This window comes from Somniosus microcephalus, chromosome 12, assembly GCF_052327205.1.
Source record: "Somniosus microcephalus isolate GS21.2 chromosome 12, FLI_Smic_1.0, whole genome shotgun sequence".
NCBI lineage: Eukaryota > Metazoa > Chordata > Chondrichthyes > Squaliformes > Somniosidae > Somniosus > Somniosus microcephalus.
Window position 1 is genome coordinate 58049346 of NC_140998.1, and position 18734 is coordinate 58068079.

At 47.8% G+C, this 18734-nt stretch overlaps 2 protein-coding genes across 3 annotated transcripts in view; one reads left to right on the forward strand and one right to left on the reverse strand.

Annotated features, from left to right (window-relative positions):
- The window catches only part of LOC147109216 (uncharacterized), a 370234-nt gene that overhangs the window by 152985 nt on the left and 198515 nt on the right, over window positions 1-18734 (forward strand). The window lies entirely within an intron of this gene.
- mdga2a (MAM domain containing glycosylphosphatidylinositol anchor 2a) overlaps window positions 1-18734 on the reverse strand; it is a 1193698-nt gene that overhangs the window by 45971 nt on the left and 1128993 nt on the right. For both annotated transcript variants that reach the window (XM_086002928.1, XM_086002927.1), the window contains one exon: window positions 8679-8837. In XM_086002928.1, coding sequence (XP_085859054.1) covers window positions 8679-8837 — 159 coding nt within the window. The remainder of the gene's footprint in view (window positions 1-8678; window positions 8838-18734) is intronic.

Here is an 18734-nt window from a genome sequence, read left to right on the forward strand (position 1 = left end):
CTTAGATAGCGGCGGTAGGCAGCGCTCGGCTGAGGCCCGCCCCGCCAGCCTACACAAAGATGGCGGCGATCGGGGCCGCTTGTTGACTGGGGCCGGGAGGTGCCTAGCTCGGGCGTGGGTGCGGAGGAGAGGCCGAGGCTTCGAGGCCTACCTGGAAAAACAGGGAAAGGTAGGAAAATTAATGAGATTAGATAAAAGATTTAGAAAGTAATTAACTTTTTTTAAAAACACTATGGCCTAGAAATTGAGTGGGGTTAGCGCCCAATTAGAGGCGCTAGAGGGCCTTGCACCGGAATTATAGCTGCTTCGGAAATTGATTTGGGCCCTACCATCGGCGTTAGCCGGTAGCGCTGCGCCGGCACCGATGACGTCATCGGTGTGCGCAGCGTCCCGGTTGCCGTGGTAACGCGGCCAGACGCCGAAATTCAGTTGCGGCCGCCTCGCCCGTGGCAGCCGCAACCAATGATTTTTCAAAAGTTTCTTGCTGGACTTAGCGCCGGCGCATTAAGGTGGCGCGGCGGCCGGCCGCTTTCCCGGCGGCCACCTGCCCGCACCTCCCTCCCCGGACTCCTCCACCAGCCCCCCGCAGCACAGATGTGTGTGGGCCTCGAGCCCGGCACTTCTCCGAGGTGCCGGGCTCATTTTTCGTACGATTCCACCGGCCAGCGGTCGGCTGCAGGCAGCTCCTCCTTAACAGAAGGAGGAGGCCTGCAGTACCCCAGCCTGCCACACCGCATCGGGTGCCGCAGCGGGGGATTAGTGCCGCAATCCTGCATTCAGCGCCCATTGCGAGGCGCTGACACCCTCCATTAGCGCCCGCAGCCGTCTGGGCGCGGCGCAGCTGAATTTTTGGCGGGCGCAGCGGCAATTAACGCTGGCGCTAAATTTCGGGCGCTACAGCCCTGGCGGAGGCAAACTCAATTTCTAGGCCAATATGTGTTTGAAAAGCAACGTTTTTTTGAAAGACGCAGAAAGCGGGAAAAAGAAAGGAAAAGTTTGGAATCAAGATGGCGGCGACTCACCTCGGTTCAGAACGATAAGGCCCGCCCACACACGCACCGATTGGTCGACCGTCAGGTCACCAAAGCATAGGATTGGTCAATCGCCCCGTCACTCGACCGTAGGAGGGCCCGGCTGCACACGCCAGCAACCCGGCGTACGATTGGTCGACCTCGAGGTCACTCTATTGCTAATGAGCGGATAATGAGATGCTAATGAGCGGAATGTTGAACGTTTTTCGGATACCGCGGGCGCGATTTTCGTCCGGCTGAAACGTAAATACGCTTACGATCGTTTCGGAACGGTAAGCTTTCTTTCGACGTAACGCACGCGTAGGTACGCTCTATAACTTTCGAGCACATAGCCGGACAGACGCACACGTGAGGACAGATAGACGGACAGACAGAACGATCTGTTTATATATATAGATAGATTTGGTGCTGTTTCTCCCCACTCTGCGTAAAGCTGCTTTAAATTCATGAATCATTCACCTTCATTTAATTTATTTTTCTTAGTTGCATTTTTATTTTTGACTACCAATCTTTCCTCTCTCCCCATCTGCTGTCCTCCTCCCCCTTCTCCCCAGCATTTCTGCCAGTCCTCTTCTCCCACCTCCTCCCTTGTCCTCTTTCACTCTCATCTGGTTTCTCCCCCATCCTCTGCCCACCTCCACTGGCCACTTTCTTCCTCCTATCCTCTTCATCGTCCCCTCCTCTCTCCCCTTCCCCATTCCCTTTCTCCCACATCCTCTTCCCCCCATTTCTCCATCTTGTCCCCTTTGCCTGTCCTCTCTCCAATCTCCTACACTTACCTCATACCCTATCTCCTCCACATTCCCCCATTTCTTCCATGATGTGCCGCCCCATCTCCTCCCCCCTCCCTTTCCCCCTCTCTGAAGTCCTTGTGATACGGATTTCAGCACTGCAGCTGCTTCCTTTAGCCTCTAACCCTGCTCTGACATCTTCTGGCAGCCTCTCCCCCTGTCCCCTGCAGACCTCCATTTCCTCTCCTCTGGCCTCACTATAGTCTTCCTTTCCCTCTCTCCAACCCTCTAACCTTATTGTACCTTACATAGAAACATAGAAGATAGGAGCAGGAGTAGGCCATTCGGCCCTTCGAGCCTGCTCCGCCATTCAATGAGATCATGGCTGATCATCCAAGTTCAGTACCCTGCCCCTGCCTTCTCCCCATATCCCTTTAGCCTTAAGAAATATATCCAACTCTTTCTTGAATATATTTAATGAACTGGCCTCCACCGCCCTCTGTGGCAGAGAATTCCACAGGTTCACCACTCTCTGGGTGAAGGAATTCCTCCTCATTTCAGTCCTAAATGGCTTACCCCTTATCCTTAGACTATGACCCCTGGTTCTGGACTCCCCGGCCATCAGAAACATCCTTTCTGCATCTAGTCTGTCCAGGCCTGACAGAATTTTATAGGTTTCGATGAGATCCCCTCTCAATCTTCTAAACTCCAGTGAGTATAAGCCCAATCGACACAATCTCTCCTCATACGTCATTCCTGCCATCCCAGGTATCAGCCTGGTGAATCTTCGCTGCACTCCTTCCATGGCAAGAACGTCCTTCCTCAGGTAAGGCGACCAAAACTGCACACAGTATTCAAGGTGTGGCCTCACCAAGGCCCTGTACAACTGTAGCAAGACATCCTTGTTCCTGTACTCGAACCCTCTCGCTACGAAGGCCAACATACCATTTGCCTTCTCAACCGCCTGCTGCACCTGCATGCTTACCTTCAGCGACTGGTGCACAAGAATACCCAGGTCTCTTTGCACTTCCCCTTCTCCCAATCTATTGCCATTCAAATAATAATCTGCCTTCCTGTTTTTGCCACCAAAGTGGATAACCTCACATTTATCCACATTAGAGTGCATTTGCCATTTTTCTGCCCAATCACCCAACCTGTCCAAATCGTACTGGAGTTTCACGACATCCTCCTCACAGCATACCCTCCCACCCAGCTTTGTGTCGTCTGCAAATTTGGAGATATTACATCCAATTCCCTCGTCCAGATCATTAATATATATTGTGAACAGCTGGGGTCCGAGGACTGATCCTTGCGGTACTCCACTAGTCACTGCCTGCCACTCGGAAAACGACCCGTTTATTCCAACTCTTTGTTTTCTGTCCGCCAACCAGTTCTCTATCCAAGTCAATACCTTGCCCCCAATCCCATGTGCCTTAATTTTGCACGCTAATCTCTTATGTGGGACCTTATCGAAAGCCTTCTGAAAGTCCAAATACACCACATTCACTGGTTCTCCCTTATCTATTTTACCAGTTACATCCTCAAAAAATTCCAGTAGATTAGTCAAGCATGATTTACCTTTTGTAAATCCATGTTGACTTTGTCCGATCCTGTCACTGTTTTCCAAGTGCTCTGCTATTACATCTTTTATCATAGACTCTAGCATTTTCCCCACTACCGATGTCAGGCTTACCGGTCTATAATTCCCCGCTCTTTCTCGACCACCTTTTTTGAATAGTGGGGTAACATTAGCTACCCTCCAATCCATGGGTACTGTTCCAGAGCCTATCGAGTTCTGGAAGATGACCAGCAATGTATCTACTATTTCTAGGGCCACTTCCTTAAGTACCCTGGGATGTAGATTATCAGGCCCTGGGGATTTCTCGGCCTTCAGTCCCATCAATTTTCCTAACACCATTTCCCTACAAATACTGATTTCTTTCAGTTCCACCCTTCCCCTCTCTCTATCCTTCTTCACTCCATTCTCCCTTCTGCCTCCCAGTGTTCCACTTTAACTTTCCTCTCTGCCCTATTCTTGCGCCCTATATTCGCAGTCCTGCCTCAGCCCTGGTCTAATTATTTTCCACCTGCTAACCCTCCTTGACTTGAAGACTGCACTTAGCAATCCCATGGGAGATTGGCAAATTTTACATTGGCCCGGAATTTGCAATCCTGATGACGGCAAACTGGCAATGTTGGCCGTCATTTCACCTCTGAAACTGATCACATCTTGGGAATTTAGCGCGTGCACAGCCTCATGCAGAAATTCTGACGTTGCGATCTGTCATTCACAGCTCCTTCACAGGCTGTCCTGTGGACCCCCCACCCCACCCCCTCCATCAGTGAAATCTCTCAAATCAGGAAAACTGACGAAAACTTCAGCTCCTCCGCTGTAATTACACTGTTAAATACCCCATTAAAGTTAGATCCAAAGGGATTAGGTGTAACTGGGATTTTAACAGCGTATTGACTGCGAAACAAAGGTTATGGGCCTGAAAAACTAATTTTAATTTTGTGCACAGTCAAATTTATCCATTTTAATCAAAATTAAAATTTAAGAAACTTTTTTTTTAAGTTTCTTCGGGCTTGATTTTGTTACTGAGGCAGGCTGGGGTTGTGCAATCCACTTTTCGTGTTAGCCACCCGATTCTAAATCGATGTGGGAGAATGAAGCGATTTTAACTTAAGTGGGCAATTGAGTTCCAGCGTGTGGGAACCCATAGCCCAATTAGTTTTTTCAGTCTGAAACTCGCCTCCGATGATGTCATCATTGCTGCTGCATTTAAGGTCTGCAACAAGCCTTGTTTCTTCTGCAGACTGCCAACTTTTAGAGGGACCTGGAGGCAGAATGACTAGCCAGAGACCTAGGTCTGCTCCCAGGTTTGATGACGTCACCCTGCAAGCTTTAGTGGAGGGAGCAAGAGCTAATAAGGAGGAGCTCTTCCCTTCTACAGGGAGGAAGAAGCTTCCCCAGCAGACGAAGGCTGTGTGGATCCAGGTGGCAGAGGAGGTCAACTCATTAACAGTTACCCGCAGAACCTGGCTTCAGTGCAGGAAGAGGTTTCATGACCTTCTGCGCACTGGAAAAGTGAGTATGACTTTCCCATCACCCTCAATCTGATCCCCATTGCCTCTCCTCACCAGCACTCAGCTTTAGCAATCTCTTCCTCCACATCCCACTTGACACTGACATCCATGCACCCTTACCCATTCCCTCTCTCTATGGTCACATTCACCTAACTATTCAACTATGCAGCCCTCACACTCCCTATCACTGTGATGCTATGAAAACAACTTACAACACACAGGGAGGGCCCTTGGTCTTGCCACCTCACTCCATCTTTGTCTCCTTCTAAGCATCTATGCTATGGATTCTCTACACTCACTCCTTCATTCTCACTCAAACTCCACTTTTCTCCCTCATTGCAGGAAAAGAGAGCTCACAATAAGAGGGAAAGAGCCAGGACAGGAGGAGGGCCACCCTCAGTAGCCCAGCCCACCCCCTGGGAGGATGCGGTCCTGGAGATCGTGGGAGTGGAGGACAATGCGCAAGTGGGGGACGGACAGACGGGTGCATCACAGCAAGCTGGTGACAGAATAGTTTTCCAATCTCTCATTGACATTGCATGAGTCGCTGATAATGATTCTGAAGCTCTAACAAATGGACTTATGATCATCTGCAATATGCAATGTGCATGTAACCTTGGCATCACATCTCTGACTCTTTCCTTTACTCCCCCACAAGACCATCGCAAGCACCTGTCCCCACTAGCCAGGAGGAAGAGCCTGAGCATCCAGGCTCCTCAGAGGAAGCTGCAACCTCTGAGGGCACAACATCAGCAGAATTCACCGCACCCAGCACCAGCGCAGACACTCACACCTCGGTGGGACCTTCGCAAGAAAGAGTAGTGTTGTCACCTGGTGTATCACAGCTCACAAGTGAGCATCAGCAGATGGTGGAGACAGGGACAGCAATGGAGAGTCCTCGTTGGAGGGCGCAGAACTCTGCCAGCTCGGCTCAGCTGCATGTCGACCCTCTGCCTCTGGGTCCATCCACAAGATCAGCGGCGCTGGAACTCCAGGAACAGATGCAGGAGTCTCTGGCAGGTTTTGTCTCCAGGGTCGCTGTGAGTGTGAAGCGAATGGAGGAGTCCATTGCGAACATTAGCAGAGCCTTTGTGGAGTCTTTGGCGCATGAACGCATCACCATGGAAACGATGGCAACCTCTATGGAGGTGATAAGTTACCAGAGTGCCGAATACATGGTGAGTGTTCAGAATAGAATGACATCTCTGGAGGAGCGATGGTCATCTATTGAACAGAGAAACCAGACCTTCATGGAAGTCCTTCTGAGTAGGACTGCCAGTGCAGGTACGGGTCCCCATGGCCCCCTTGATGTGCAGCAAGGTGCTCTGAAGCCACTTGCAAGCGCTGAGGGGGACCTGACCCATGAGAGGGAAGTTGGTGGCAGACATCAAGGAAGTGGGGGCTCCTCTCCAAGCACTCACACTTCCATGCCACTGCAGAGCCCTTGGTCAGAGCCCCACCAGAGTCCCACCCAACAGAGATCGGCGTCTCAACCCCTGCACAACCGCAGGAGCAGCAGACTGTTGACAAGCCCTCACAGGTTCGCAACCCCAGAGGACGCCCGCCAAAGGTGTCGAGACAGGAGCAGCAAGAAAGTGAGCAAGGGGCCTCCACATCTGCTGAAGCCACAGGGGAAGCACCATGTAGGAGCATGCGTAAGAGAAAGATACTGCACAAATGGTCACAAGGGTAGTCACTGGGGTGAAATTTGATGTTTAATGTTAAAAAGCCATCAGATGGTTACTGTAAATAAAAAATCTGACGGCTACTGCTGCAGTTGTAGCATGTGTCATTTCGCTAATGGGACTTCCACATTGAGGTCTTAGGATTATGTGCTTTATGCCTCAGTTGAGCAAGCGCTCAGTGAAGGTGGCGAGAGGGGTTTCCGAGGAGGTCACACTGGAGATGGGTGTTAGACTCCAAACTTCCACAGCTGTGGTTCTGCCTTCTAAAAGTTCCCCCAGAACTGAGGCAACAAAGTCCTGCCACCTGTAAATGATGGCTGATCAAATATCCTATTTAATGGTGGAGCTGCAGCTAATAGTCAGCAATCCAATTGTGCTCCCGCCAGGTTTCACCGTCGTGTTTCAGAACAGGCGTGCTTCACATCGGAAAAGGGTTAATATCACCAAGGCCTTTCAAAATGGGATAATAGAGGCAATTTAGTGCTTGTTAAGGGCCTTAAGGGCCTATCCCACCTCTTGGAGGTGAGACGGAGACGGGAGCAGTAAACACAATTTCTTGAAAATTGCTTGGAGGCGGGATGGGGCCTGCCCACCACTTTTTGCAATTTTAACACCCCACACGCCTCCATTCCCGCCTCCGCGGCCCTGTGAAATTCAAGCCAAAATCTTTATTTCAGGTTTGCCTTTTCCCCATGTGAGAGCCCCAACCTTTTGCTTTGCTCTCTCAACATTTTTAAAAAGTTAGAATCGAAGGAGCTTACTCACTTCCTGGTTCGCTGTCTGTGAGAATTCTGGTTTTTGATTGGCTGCTTAGACAGCTTGTCGACATCACAGCAGCTCGCACTAGGGATTCCCCACTATACTATGTTGATTTGAAATACGTGTCGGAAAACCCAAACTTCTCGACACAGAGATCGCGAGATCTTTGCGCGAAGCTTAGTTTGGGGCCAGCGGCGAATGCCTTTGCTTCACCACTGACCGCAAATTCCGGGTCATTATATATCGTTATTTTCCAAATTACTTGCCTGCATACAAAGGCCTAGAAATTCAGTGGGCTGCGCCACCCGTTAGCGCCTTAAAAGGGCGCTAAGTGGGTCGGAAGCCACTGGCCACGCCTCCCGTTAAATTCAGCGGGATGCTAATGGCAGCGCTAGCCGTTAGCACTGCGCCACTACCGATGACGTCATCGGTGTGCGCAGCGCCCCGCTAACACCCCGATCGCGATATTTAGATGCACCCCCTGCTTTAACGCCGGACTCTATTTGTGACTGGTTCAGTGGGGCCTACCTGCGGCGGTAGAGGTGCTAATTAAAGGAGAGGTGCGGGGCAACCATTTTTTTTGCTGGCCGCCTGCTAGCACCTCTCCGCGCTGCCATCCCCGGCCTCCTGAGCACCCCCCCCTGCGGAGTGCCGACTGCCTTCCAAGAGCCTGGCACTTCTCCTCGGTGCCGGGCTCTTTTGCCGGCACTCGCGATCCTCGATCGTGCTGCACAAGGCCCCTCCCCTTTAAGAAAGGGAGGAAGGCCTGCAGTACCGCAGCGCGACGTGCCGCAGCGTGTGGCGCTGCGGAATGTTGCGCAGCGATATTCAGCTGCAGTGCCCCAAGAGGGATGCGGGGCGCCTCCAGTAGCGCCGCGCTTCCCTCTGGGGCGCGCAAACTGAATTTCCAGCGGGCGGCCACGACTGCTTCCGGGGCGCTACTTTTAGTGCCCTGGCGAGGCTGGCGCCCCAAACGGAACTATAATGAATTTCTAGGCCAAAAGGTTTAAAAAAGACAACTTAAAATAATGAAAGTAGCTGTTATTAGCATTTTCTCTAATCTACACATACAGTCATTAACTGACCCTGGAGTGCTCTGTGGTGATGTTGAATTAAGGTTTCTATGTCCAAAATCTATCTGACTTGATGTGAATAGTATAAGGTTGCACAATATTATCCTGCTGCTTTCAATGTGGCTCGTAGTATAAGCAATGTTAATGCTCTTGCTCCTAGCTATATTATTTTGGTCACAGTTCTTCTGTATTCCATAGGGCAGGTACCAAAGAGATACATGTTAAATTTAGGATGGTATTAACTAAACAAGAGAAAATATTAAAGTTCTACTTCAAACACAGATGAACACATTTATGTTAACTCACACATACCTATGTGCTTTCCATACATGTTATAGTAGAAGCTGATACAGTAAGCACTGTTCGTGGATCCATATGGATTTTTAGGTAGTGTACTGAAAATAGGACTTAGGAGTCGAGCCCTTTCACCTTCCTTTCGAGGACGGGAAGTCTCTATATACATGTAGAAACCTGTAGAGACAAAGAAATGGAGTAACTGAGATAATTTCTGTATCGCAAACATTCAACAGACTTCATTTCACTTCACATGATGTTTCCAGACACAAATTCACACTTGATGTCAATTAGAACCATTTTTAATATCAGTGAATTATTTCCATATTTGGTGTTTGTCAGAATAACATTTTTAAGAATCAGAGCAGAGACCGTGGGTCACACTGTCTGGGTCCCTTTGACCCTTAATCTTAATTCCATTTTATTATTTTAACAAGGGGTTACCTTTGTTCCTTACAAGAATAGCATCCTTTGAAGGAAAATATTTTTTACTGTACCGCCTGTAAATTACTTAGACATTTAATCAATTTAGCTTGATTTCTGAAAACATCTGGTGTGACTCCTGAGAATGCAATCTTTCAGGCTGAGTACTTCTGAAGAATCCAATTATCAATCAGCACAACAGCACTTTACTGCCAAGACAAGTTGAAAGGAAGTAGTGCATTTAGGTGAAATTAGACACTCTATTGGTCACAGTGAACAGTATATTGTGTGAAGCAAAATGTATTGTTCACTACTGTCGGAATCATGCATTTACGTCTTAAGTCTAATCAGAAAATGTTGGAAGTGAACAGAAAACGATTCAGTGCCTAGAAATCAATGCTTGGATGAGGTATGCATTTACCTGAAGATGATGTGATTTACTTTTGTTGCTCAATGATAGTTATATATTACCTCAAAATCCTTTTTTTTAAAAATCAGGACCATAGGACAATGGAGTTGTGATTCACTCCACACATGTAGTGACAATGTCACTCTGTGACCTGGCCATTCACAAAGCTGGACAGAGGCTGGAAACTATCCAGTTTTGTCTGGTTGGAAGTTCGACCCAAATCTCTATCTTCACGTCAGATTGAAGTACAGACACTAATCCCTGGGTAGGTTAAAGCTGAGACACTGAATAAGGAACATACCCCACTACAGTACTGCTGCACATCTCATCAATACTCAGAGTAAAGAAACCTCAATTTAAACCATCAGAGATCTCCAGTTTGTCCTTTTGTACCAATGTCCCTATTTCAGTAGTCTTCAATGGTCGCCTGTTATTTTAGCAGCTTCATCCTTTAAAAAGATAAGCTAATTTTTTTTAAACGAAGCCATTGACTTCAGCTCAAATTTCTCTTCAGCAATACAAATATATTTGAAACATAATGTAGAATTTTCATAGGCCATCCATTCCACATCCTGTCCATTATAAGTCGGCTGTTCGTGTGTGCGTTCATATCATAATATAGCTATCCTAACACTCACTGCTCTGGACCACCTCAGGAAAATTGGCAGAAGTAGGTGAGCAGCGCAAAAAGGGGCAAGTTTAACCTCTTCGCCTGTTGAAAACCAGGTGGAGGGGCATTTAAAATGGAGCAAGAGACTTACCGGCTGGCCTGCTGCCACAATCTGGGGCACTTAAATTGCAGGCGGCTAGGACACCCGCCAGAAACCAGTGGGGTCCTTCTTTAAATATGCAGATGGATTCCTGTTGGCGCTATTGGTGCCTGGCTGCAATCTTAACCCAAGGCCTGTGTGGCTTCCCTGCCAGGCCAAACCTGTCAAGAAATGGAGCCAGGGATAGAAGAGGCTCAGCACAGTAAGGTAAATTTGTAAAACTTTTTTTTGAGTTTTTTGTTGGCCAGGAGGAGTAGAAGTGCGCCTCTTAGCCCCACAAGGCAACCTTGGGCCTTCCCTGCCTAGGACTTCCCTCCCACTCCCGCAATGTGATCCCCATTTGGACCATCCCACCTGCCACCTGACCATTTACCTTAGTGCCGGGGACCGCTCCCTCAGGTCCCCAGTAGTGACATTCTCACCTGGGCGGGGGTCCAAGCACTGATATGGAAATGATGCCCAGGAGGTAAAATCTCTCTGGGCCTCACGTGGCATGTGATCCTGCCACTCCTCCCGGCCCCATCACGCATTGATCTCACTCAACGGTAAAATCGCCCCTGGTGTCACGATGTCGGTATTCTTTTTCCTCCTCTTTGCACTCAGGAAATAAGAATTCCCAGCCAAGGAAGCTTGGCCCTTTAGTCTAAGGATACTAGAATTTCAGAGTTCCAACTGCAGGATGCACATACAAACTAAAGGTGATTGTAAAACCGAACACTATCTCTGATTGTACATCCCTATCAGTGGAGGGAAGAAGCCATTCTGAATGGCAAACTCGACTGTAAGTGAGGAATGAGTGAAGGAATAGAAGACAGGTCACTGGGCTGTGCAGAGATACTGCACATCTTTACAAAGCACACTCAGAGTGGTGCATTCTAATACACTTTTGCACACTTAAAAGAATGATTTGACCTGATGAACTCTTGGGGTCCAATTTTACTCAACAGAGGTCAGAGTGCAAAGTCTGATTTTTGTTGAGCGCAACAATTTGATCTTAAACATCACTATTAATAAGATTTAATGAAAATGAGATGCAACACTCCCATCTTGGCAGACTTTTGGTTAGGGCTCAGAACAATGGTTGAAGAGAGCCCTCAGCAGGGGAACAGTCTTGCTTTTAATTTATTAGAATTTTAAATAATTTTTGAGAACAAAATTCGTTACAGTGTGCTGAAACAGCTGCCCCCAGTGCAAACGGTTTTGAAAATTAAATTAAAAATCCAAATGGCACAGTTTAAAGCACGAGAACTTTCCTTAACACTATTAAGTGCTGTGGTCAATGTTATAATCAAGCATCAGTTTAGAACCAGACTGGACAAGTCAGTCTGCAAAATGGAATTTGTTAGCTGCTGAATGTGAAGCGGCCTCCACACAATGAATCGAGTTGTTAGTCTTTTACCATTTGATGCTGTATTATTAGAAATTCTAAGAACAATTTGAATTTAAGGCTACTTTTCTACTAGTGTAAATGCTGCACCACTATGTTTTTACTCAAATACAGAGAGAGAGGGAGAAGGTGAATCTTGTTTAACTTAAAAGAGTCCTTTACTCTTCAGGCACCATGGATGTGCTTAATTATCAGGGTGCTGTGAGTCTGCGGGGAAAGCTGCTGATTACAGTCACTTGGCAGCCCACTTTCTGGTTTTGACACTCAAAACGATGTTACGGATTGAACCGGTCTCGGTTATGATGTGACCTCGTCAATTGTTTGAGTCTGAGCTGTCGACTATTTGAAAAATTGGCCTTCAAACCCATTTTTCAGTGAAAAACATCTTTTCAAAACTTTCCCCGAGAAGGAAAATGATAAATAGTAGGGCAAACATATTTTCAGGTAAAAAGATTAGCAATGATAAAACAAAAAATTAAAAAATACAAACAGGACAGGCAGAAAGTGGGAATGAGAAGCTGAGCGAAACAAGGCGAGCAGAGCAAGCGGATTTAATGCATTTTTACATTTTTAGTTCAAATTGTGCTTTTACTGTTTGTTTTGCCAGTTTAGGATAAGTAGCTTTATTACTGCAATGTTAGTGTTTCAGTGTTGCAATGCACACCCAAAAAGAGGGAATATTCCCATCAAATGGTACGTATTATTGTAGCATAAAAATTCTCTTTCAACAGAGGAGCCATCAGCTGTAACCACCAGTTATTTATAAACTATGATGATTGCATCAACATGCCAAACTATTCTTGCAGGTGATGGGAAGATGAGGCATCGCTGTACATTAGTGATAACATTTCCATTATAAAAATTCATGAATTTGTAACGGTGTGAATGAATAAAGTAGAGGATTCCCATATGATATTACCTATTTATTAACCATTATTTCATTGTTCCCTACAAATGGCGGAAGATGTTGGTCCTCAACTGAACCAACAAACACTTGTTAAAACAAAACGAACATTTCAAGAAAATACACTGATTGGATTTCTGCATCAATTCTGCACAGTCTCTTGCAAGTGTGCAGGACCAATCTTTATGATCAAGGATTATGGCTATTCTGCTACTGAAGTGTACCCAGTGAAAAAGAAAAAAACTGTAAAATCCAACTTGCATCTTCAGAATATTGTACATTGTTAATTAAATATTCATGATCGGTGGGGCAGTTATTCTCTTCTACAATTGGGAGAAAAGCATGCACTTAGCGTTTGGTTACGTGACTAACTCCACAAATGACACATGTGGCAGAAAATATAGCAGAAAGCCGCCTGCCGCTCCCCCCTTCCCGAGACAGAGTGGCTGGAGGTGTTAGAAATCAAGGGCGCAAAATTTGGATCCATAACGCCCGTTTTTGGATGCTTAGAGTGCGCCGCACACCTGGTGCGAGACGTGCCGGACACCATATTGGTGAGGGCGTTAGTGCGTGTGCAGTGACTGTCCGCCAGAAGTATGCAGAGTAGACAGATCATGATGTCAATCAGCGTGCAACACTGATTGGATGGCAGCGGGGCCATTTTGGAACTCAACGCTTTAGCTAACGCCCTCTCAAACATGCTGAGCTGAATAAATGTTCAGCAGCAGGAAGGACTCCCCACCAGCGCTATTTAAAGGAGTCATCACCAACTTTCAGGTTAGTTGCTGATTGATTTCTACTGGTTCTTGCTGCGATTGTACAAGTGCTTGGTGCTTTCTTGAGTTCATTAAAGTTGCTAAAGTCTACAGGGAGTGGTGTGGCAGGTGCTGAAGGACATTGTGCTGACTTCAAGGCTTCTGCAGAAACCAATTGCTCCCAGACATAGGTGCACTGGTAGGCAATCCCCTTGGAATACTGCATGACTTGGAGAATGAACAGAGGGCATGCAGAGCAGGAGAAGCGGTGGAAGAGGAAGGCAGGAAGAGGGGGAGAAGGGCTCTTATCAGGAGATCATATCTGCCCAGGGTCTTCAGGGAGCAATTCCCCTACCTGAACCTCAGCAAGGAACAGTGTGCGAGATGTCTGCGCTTCAATAAGGAGATCCTCCTTGAAATCTGCCACTTGCTGCAGCCACAACTGAAACCTCAGAGCAGGACATGGACCGCATTGCCAGAGGGGTAAGCCATTTAGGACAGAGATGAGAAGGAATTTCTTCACCCAGAGAGTGGTGAACCTGTGGAATTCTCTACCACAGAAGGCAGTTGAGGCCAATTCATTAAATATATTCAAGAAGGAGTTAGATATATTTCTTGAGGCTAAAGGGATCAAGGGAGAAAGCAGGGACCGGGTACTGAATTTGGATGATCAGCCATGATCTCATTAAATGGCGGAGCGGGCTCAAGGGGCCGAATGGCCTACTCCTGCTCCTATCTTCTATGTTTCTATGTTTCTATGACTGTGAAGGTGACTGTGGCGATGAACTTTTATGTGTTGGAATCCTTCCAGGCTAGAGATGAAGATATTTGCAACTGCTCGCAGTTTGCCATCCACTGTTGCATAAGGGAGGTCACTGAGGCTCTGTATTCAAAGAGAGTTGACTACATTTCATTCTCTCTTGCCAGAGACCAGCAGGCGGAGCGAGCACATGGCTTCACTGGGATTGCAGGCTTCCCCATAGTGCAGGGTGCCATTGATTGCACGCCAAAGTTTTCTCTAATTTTTTTGGCCCACACAGTCCCATAAGGGGCTGCGCAGGCCATTCAAAATTCCGCACATGCGTGGTTTTTCTATTTAAAAGGCGGCTCACCGGCAGCGCGGGAACTGCAGAGCACTGCCTGGCTGCACAGCTTACAGGGAACATTGCTGCACGCACATCGTTTTGCGGGTGCCGCATGTCAACTCTGACATTGTACTGCAACTGAAAGAGATTCCACTCCCTCAACGTCCAGCTGTTGTGCGACCATAGGAAGTGAATCATGCAGGTCAATGCTTGGTATCATGGCAGTAGCCATGATGCCTTCATTCTGAAGCAGTTCGCTGTGCCAGCTGCATTTCAGCTACCATGGCAAACCAAACAGTGGCTACTGGGCGACAAGGGCTCTCCGCTGATGACATGGCTTATATCTCCAGTGCGCAACCCACGCACACGGGCAGCATACATACAATGAGAGCCACACGAAATGTGATACAGCAGACCATTGGCGTGCAGAAACAACGCTTCCGCTGTCTGGACCGCTCTGGAAGAGCCCTCGGCAGAGCGGGTGTCAAGATTCGTGGTGCTCTGCTGCACAGCCTCGCCATCATGAGGGCCCAGCCCCTGCCATAAGAATATACGACGAGCAGCTGAGGATCAGGAGGAGGAAGAGGAAGGGAGGGGGCAACCTAGACAACCCCTTTCTGGCTGGGCTGTCTGTGCAGAACTCATCCGAGTGCAATACCAGTAAACACGACCCCAATTCCCCATTCACCAACAGTCCCACACCTTACCTTCCCTCTGTCATTGACATAACAATGTCCGCTTGACCACAATGCAAAAATAAAGGCCAACACTAAATAAACATTCCAAAACAAATTCATAAAGGAAATCATGCCTTATTGCATACAAACATAAACTAATCACCCTTGTGCATTCCCTTAGTGCCTGTCTTCCATATGCCTTTGCCAGTCCTAGTGCCCCTATGCAGTGCTACCCCAGTGGCTGCAGTATGGCTGGTGGAAGGCTGCTGACTTTCAGTAGAAGGGACTGCAGATGGCCTTGCAGGACGACCTCGAACAGCTCTGGGCCTAGAAGGCCCGGTTGCGGACTGCAGCATCTCAACATGGGCAGCGGCAGCCTGGGCTGGATGGCTGGGAGGCAACAACAAAGGCACTGGCGGAGTGGCAGTGGTGGGAGGATGAATGCTGTCATCCTGAGAGGACAGCAGGTTCGTGCTCCACGGAGCCACTGCCACTCCCCCGGGGCGTCACCTCACCAATCCTAGTAATCTGTTGGAGGACAGATTGCTGGACTGCTGTGACACCCCGCAAGCCCCTTTGAACACTGTAATCCAGAGCCATGATGATGGCAGTCTGAGCTTCCACTGCGGCACTCAGACATGGGTGGCTGCTGTTTGTGCTGCAATGGAAGATGAGATATCGGCCATCAGACACTGCATCATGGTTGGGTCCACAAGTGCGCTAATGGAGTTGGCCACCACTTCCATGCTGGAAAGGATGGGCTCCAAGCTCTGCACAAAGTCCTGTGCCAAGTTGGTACTGGACTCCTCCCTGCTTGTTGACATTGCACGCAGGCTTTCTGGCAGGCTTCCCAATGCACCAAGCATTTCATTGTGCATACCCATCAGCCTTCTTCGTTTGCCTGCCACATCATAGTCCTCATCTGAGTCCTCTACAGCAGAACTCGTGTGCAACCTCATGCTCTGGCGAGCTGGCACCTGCGCTATCTGTTTTGATTTCTTTTTGGGTTCAATAAAGACTCATTTCTGAAAGAGAATGTTGTTTAATCTAAAGTCTTGTTCAAGACTTTCTACAGCTTTTTACAGAACACACTATGCTGTGATGCAGCTAGAAACAAACTGAAAGTAAAACTGCCAGCCTGCTTGTCTGGTCACATGACCTCTGCTGCTAAGGCACAAGCAATCAAAAACACAGGCAAATATGCTGTAAAGCATAAGTAATCAAACACAGACAAATATCATCACTATTTGCTGATATCCTTACACTATCCTTGCCCCCTGCCTTGGCTGCAGGCCACTTGTGCTCGGTGTCTCACCGCGTGCAGATCCCGCCTCGATCAACTCACTCCCTAGCACTGAGGGAGTACCTTCACCTCGCAGACTGCAGCAGACCACCACCTTCTCAAGGGCAATTAGAGATGGACAATAAATGATGGCCTTGCCATCGACACCCACATCCCATGATAAAATGATCCCATAATTTAAAAAATTTAATACAATACTACACTGTTGCTTTCTGATAGATAATGGCCCAGACATTCGGATCCCAACGCGTGAGTACGCATGGGGTACTCACGCGTAGGCCCAACGAAAGTGCCGGTTTCGTGCATGCACTGCACATGCGTGGGAAACAGGCATTTCCATTCCCCTGAAAGAAGGGGTTGACAGGTGGAATGCATGCGCCGGAGAGGCAGCGCGTGCGCATCGAGCTTACGTTTTTTTTCCAGCTTTTTCCGGGAGGGTAAGTCTCCAGCTGTTACACTTTTAAAAAGCAGGCGCAAGGCCTGCTTTTAACAAGGTAAGTGGTGAATTAATTAAAATTAAAACATTTTTTTCCACAGGTTTATTATTTTTAAATACTTTAAAGAAAGGTAAGTTTATTTTTAGCCCCGTTAGAAAATGTAATTATTTTTTCCAAAAATTTAGATTATTGTTTAAAATAGTTATTTCATGTAATTTATAGTTATTTTAAAAATGTGATTAAAAAATTGTATTTGAAGTTTTAGTGATGTTTTGGGGCTTATAGTATTTATAGGTTTGACAGCTCTTCCTGTCAAACTTATGAATGATGCGTTCCCTGCTACCATTGGCTCTCCATGGCCCACATGATCCCAGGGGACGCATCGAACTACCTGCACCCCTGGGATACGCAAGCACTGCGTGCCGGCAGTTGGAGCAGGCCCAGGATCGGAATCACACGTGGGCCCACAGCTCAACGGCCGGCACGCTAGGTAAGTGCAGGTCGGGGGCTTACACCTGCGGGAAGCCCCCGACCTGAATTTCTGGGCCATTAAATCATTGTAGGCATTATGCAGATGGACATTTCTGTGCCTTTTGCCAATTTTACAACAAATTCTGCAATATTTAAAATTAATAATCAAAAACTGATAGAATGCAAGTCAGAGGATATTGTGAACGACTGTACAGTGCTCTGTTCTGACCAGACCTTGAGTACGGTGCCCTGTTCTGACCAGACCTTGAGTACTGTGCTCTGTTCGGACCACACCTTGAGTACTGTGCCCTGTTCTGACCACACCTTGAGTACTGTGCTCTGTCTGACCACACCTTGAGTACAGTGCTCTGTTCTGATCACACCTTGAGTACTGTGTCCTGTTCTGCTGGCTAAGAACCAAGGAAGCATTCAAGCACCGGAGACAGTGCAAAGAAGAGCCATGAAATTGATGGGGTCATTTTATCCCCCAAAAATGGTGGTTTTGGGTTGGATGGGAAGTTAACATTTTAAAAACCTGAAACAGGAACATGACCAGCCTTAAACCCACACACTTTCGGTTTTAATGGGGGCGGGACGAGCGACCAATCCACTCTCAGGAGGCAGGTCGGTCATTGAAACCTTCTAAGGAGGCTGTCTGCCTTCATTTTAACAGGATTTCTATTTTTAATTCATTTTGGCCATGTTTCCCTAGCCTCGAGAAACCCGGTAGGTAACAGGAGGCAAAAATGGATCCATCGGGTAAGTGCCTTTACAGCACTGCTTGTGGCCAGAAGTTTCCGACCACCCCACGATCACCGCTCTCCCCCGCCCCGCCCCACCCCACCCCCACCCCCACGATCACCGATCCTCCATCTCAGGCCCCTCTCTGATTTCTCCCCGAACCCATGCGACCCCCAACCCCCCTTTGACCCCAATCTCCGACCCCCCCCAGCGAATTTCAGAGCCTCCGCAATCACCCCAACCCTCTCAGCCACGCTGTACTCACTCCCCACCACCTCCCCCACAAGCTCTCTACCATCTACCCCCAACAACCTGTTCCTGAGCTGTGGCCTTTTAACATAAGAAATAGGAGCAAGAATAGGCCATACAGTTCCTTGAGCCTGCTGTGCCATTCAATAAGATCATGGCTGAACTTCTACATCAACTCCACTTTCCCACCATATTCCCATATCAAAAATCAATTGATCTCAATCTTGAATATACTCTTCGACTGAGTGTCCACAGCCCTCTGGCGTAGAGAATTCCAAAGATTCACAAGCCTCTGAGTGAAGAAATTTCTCCTCATCTCAGTCCTAAATGGCTGACCCCTTATTCTAAAACTGTGATGCCTAGTTATAGACTCTCCAGCCAGGGGAATCAGCCTCTCAGCATCTACCCTGTGAGAATTTTATACATTTCGATGAGATCACCTCTCATTCTTCTAAACTCCAGA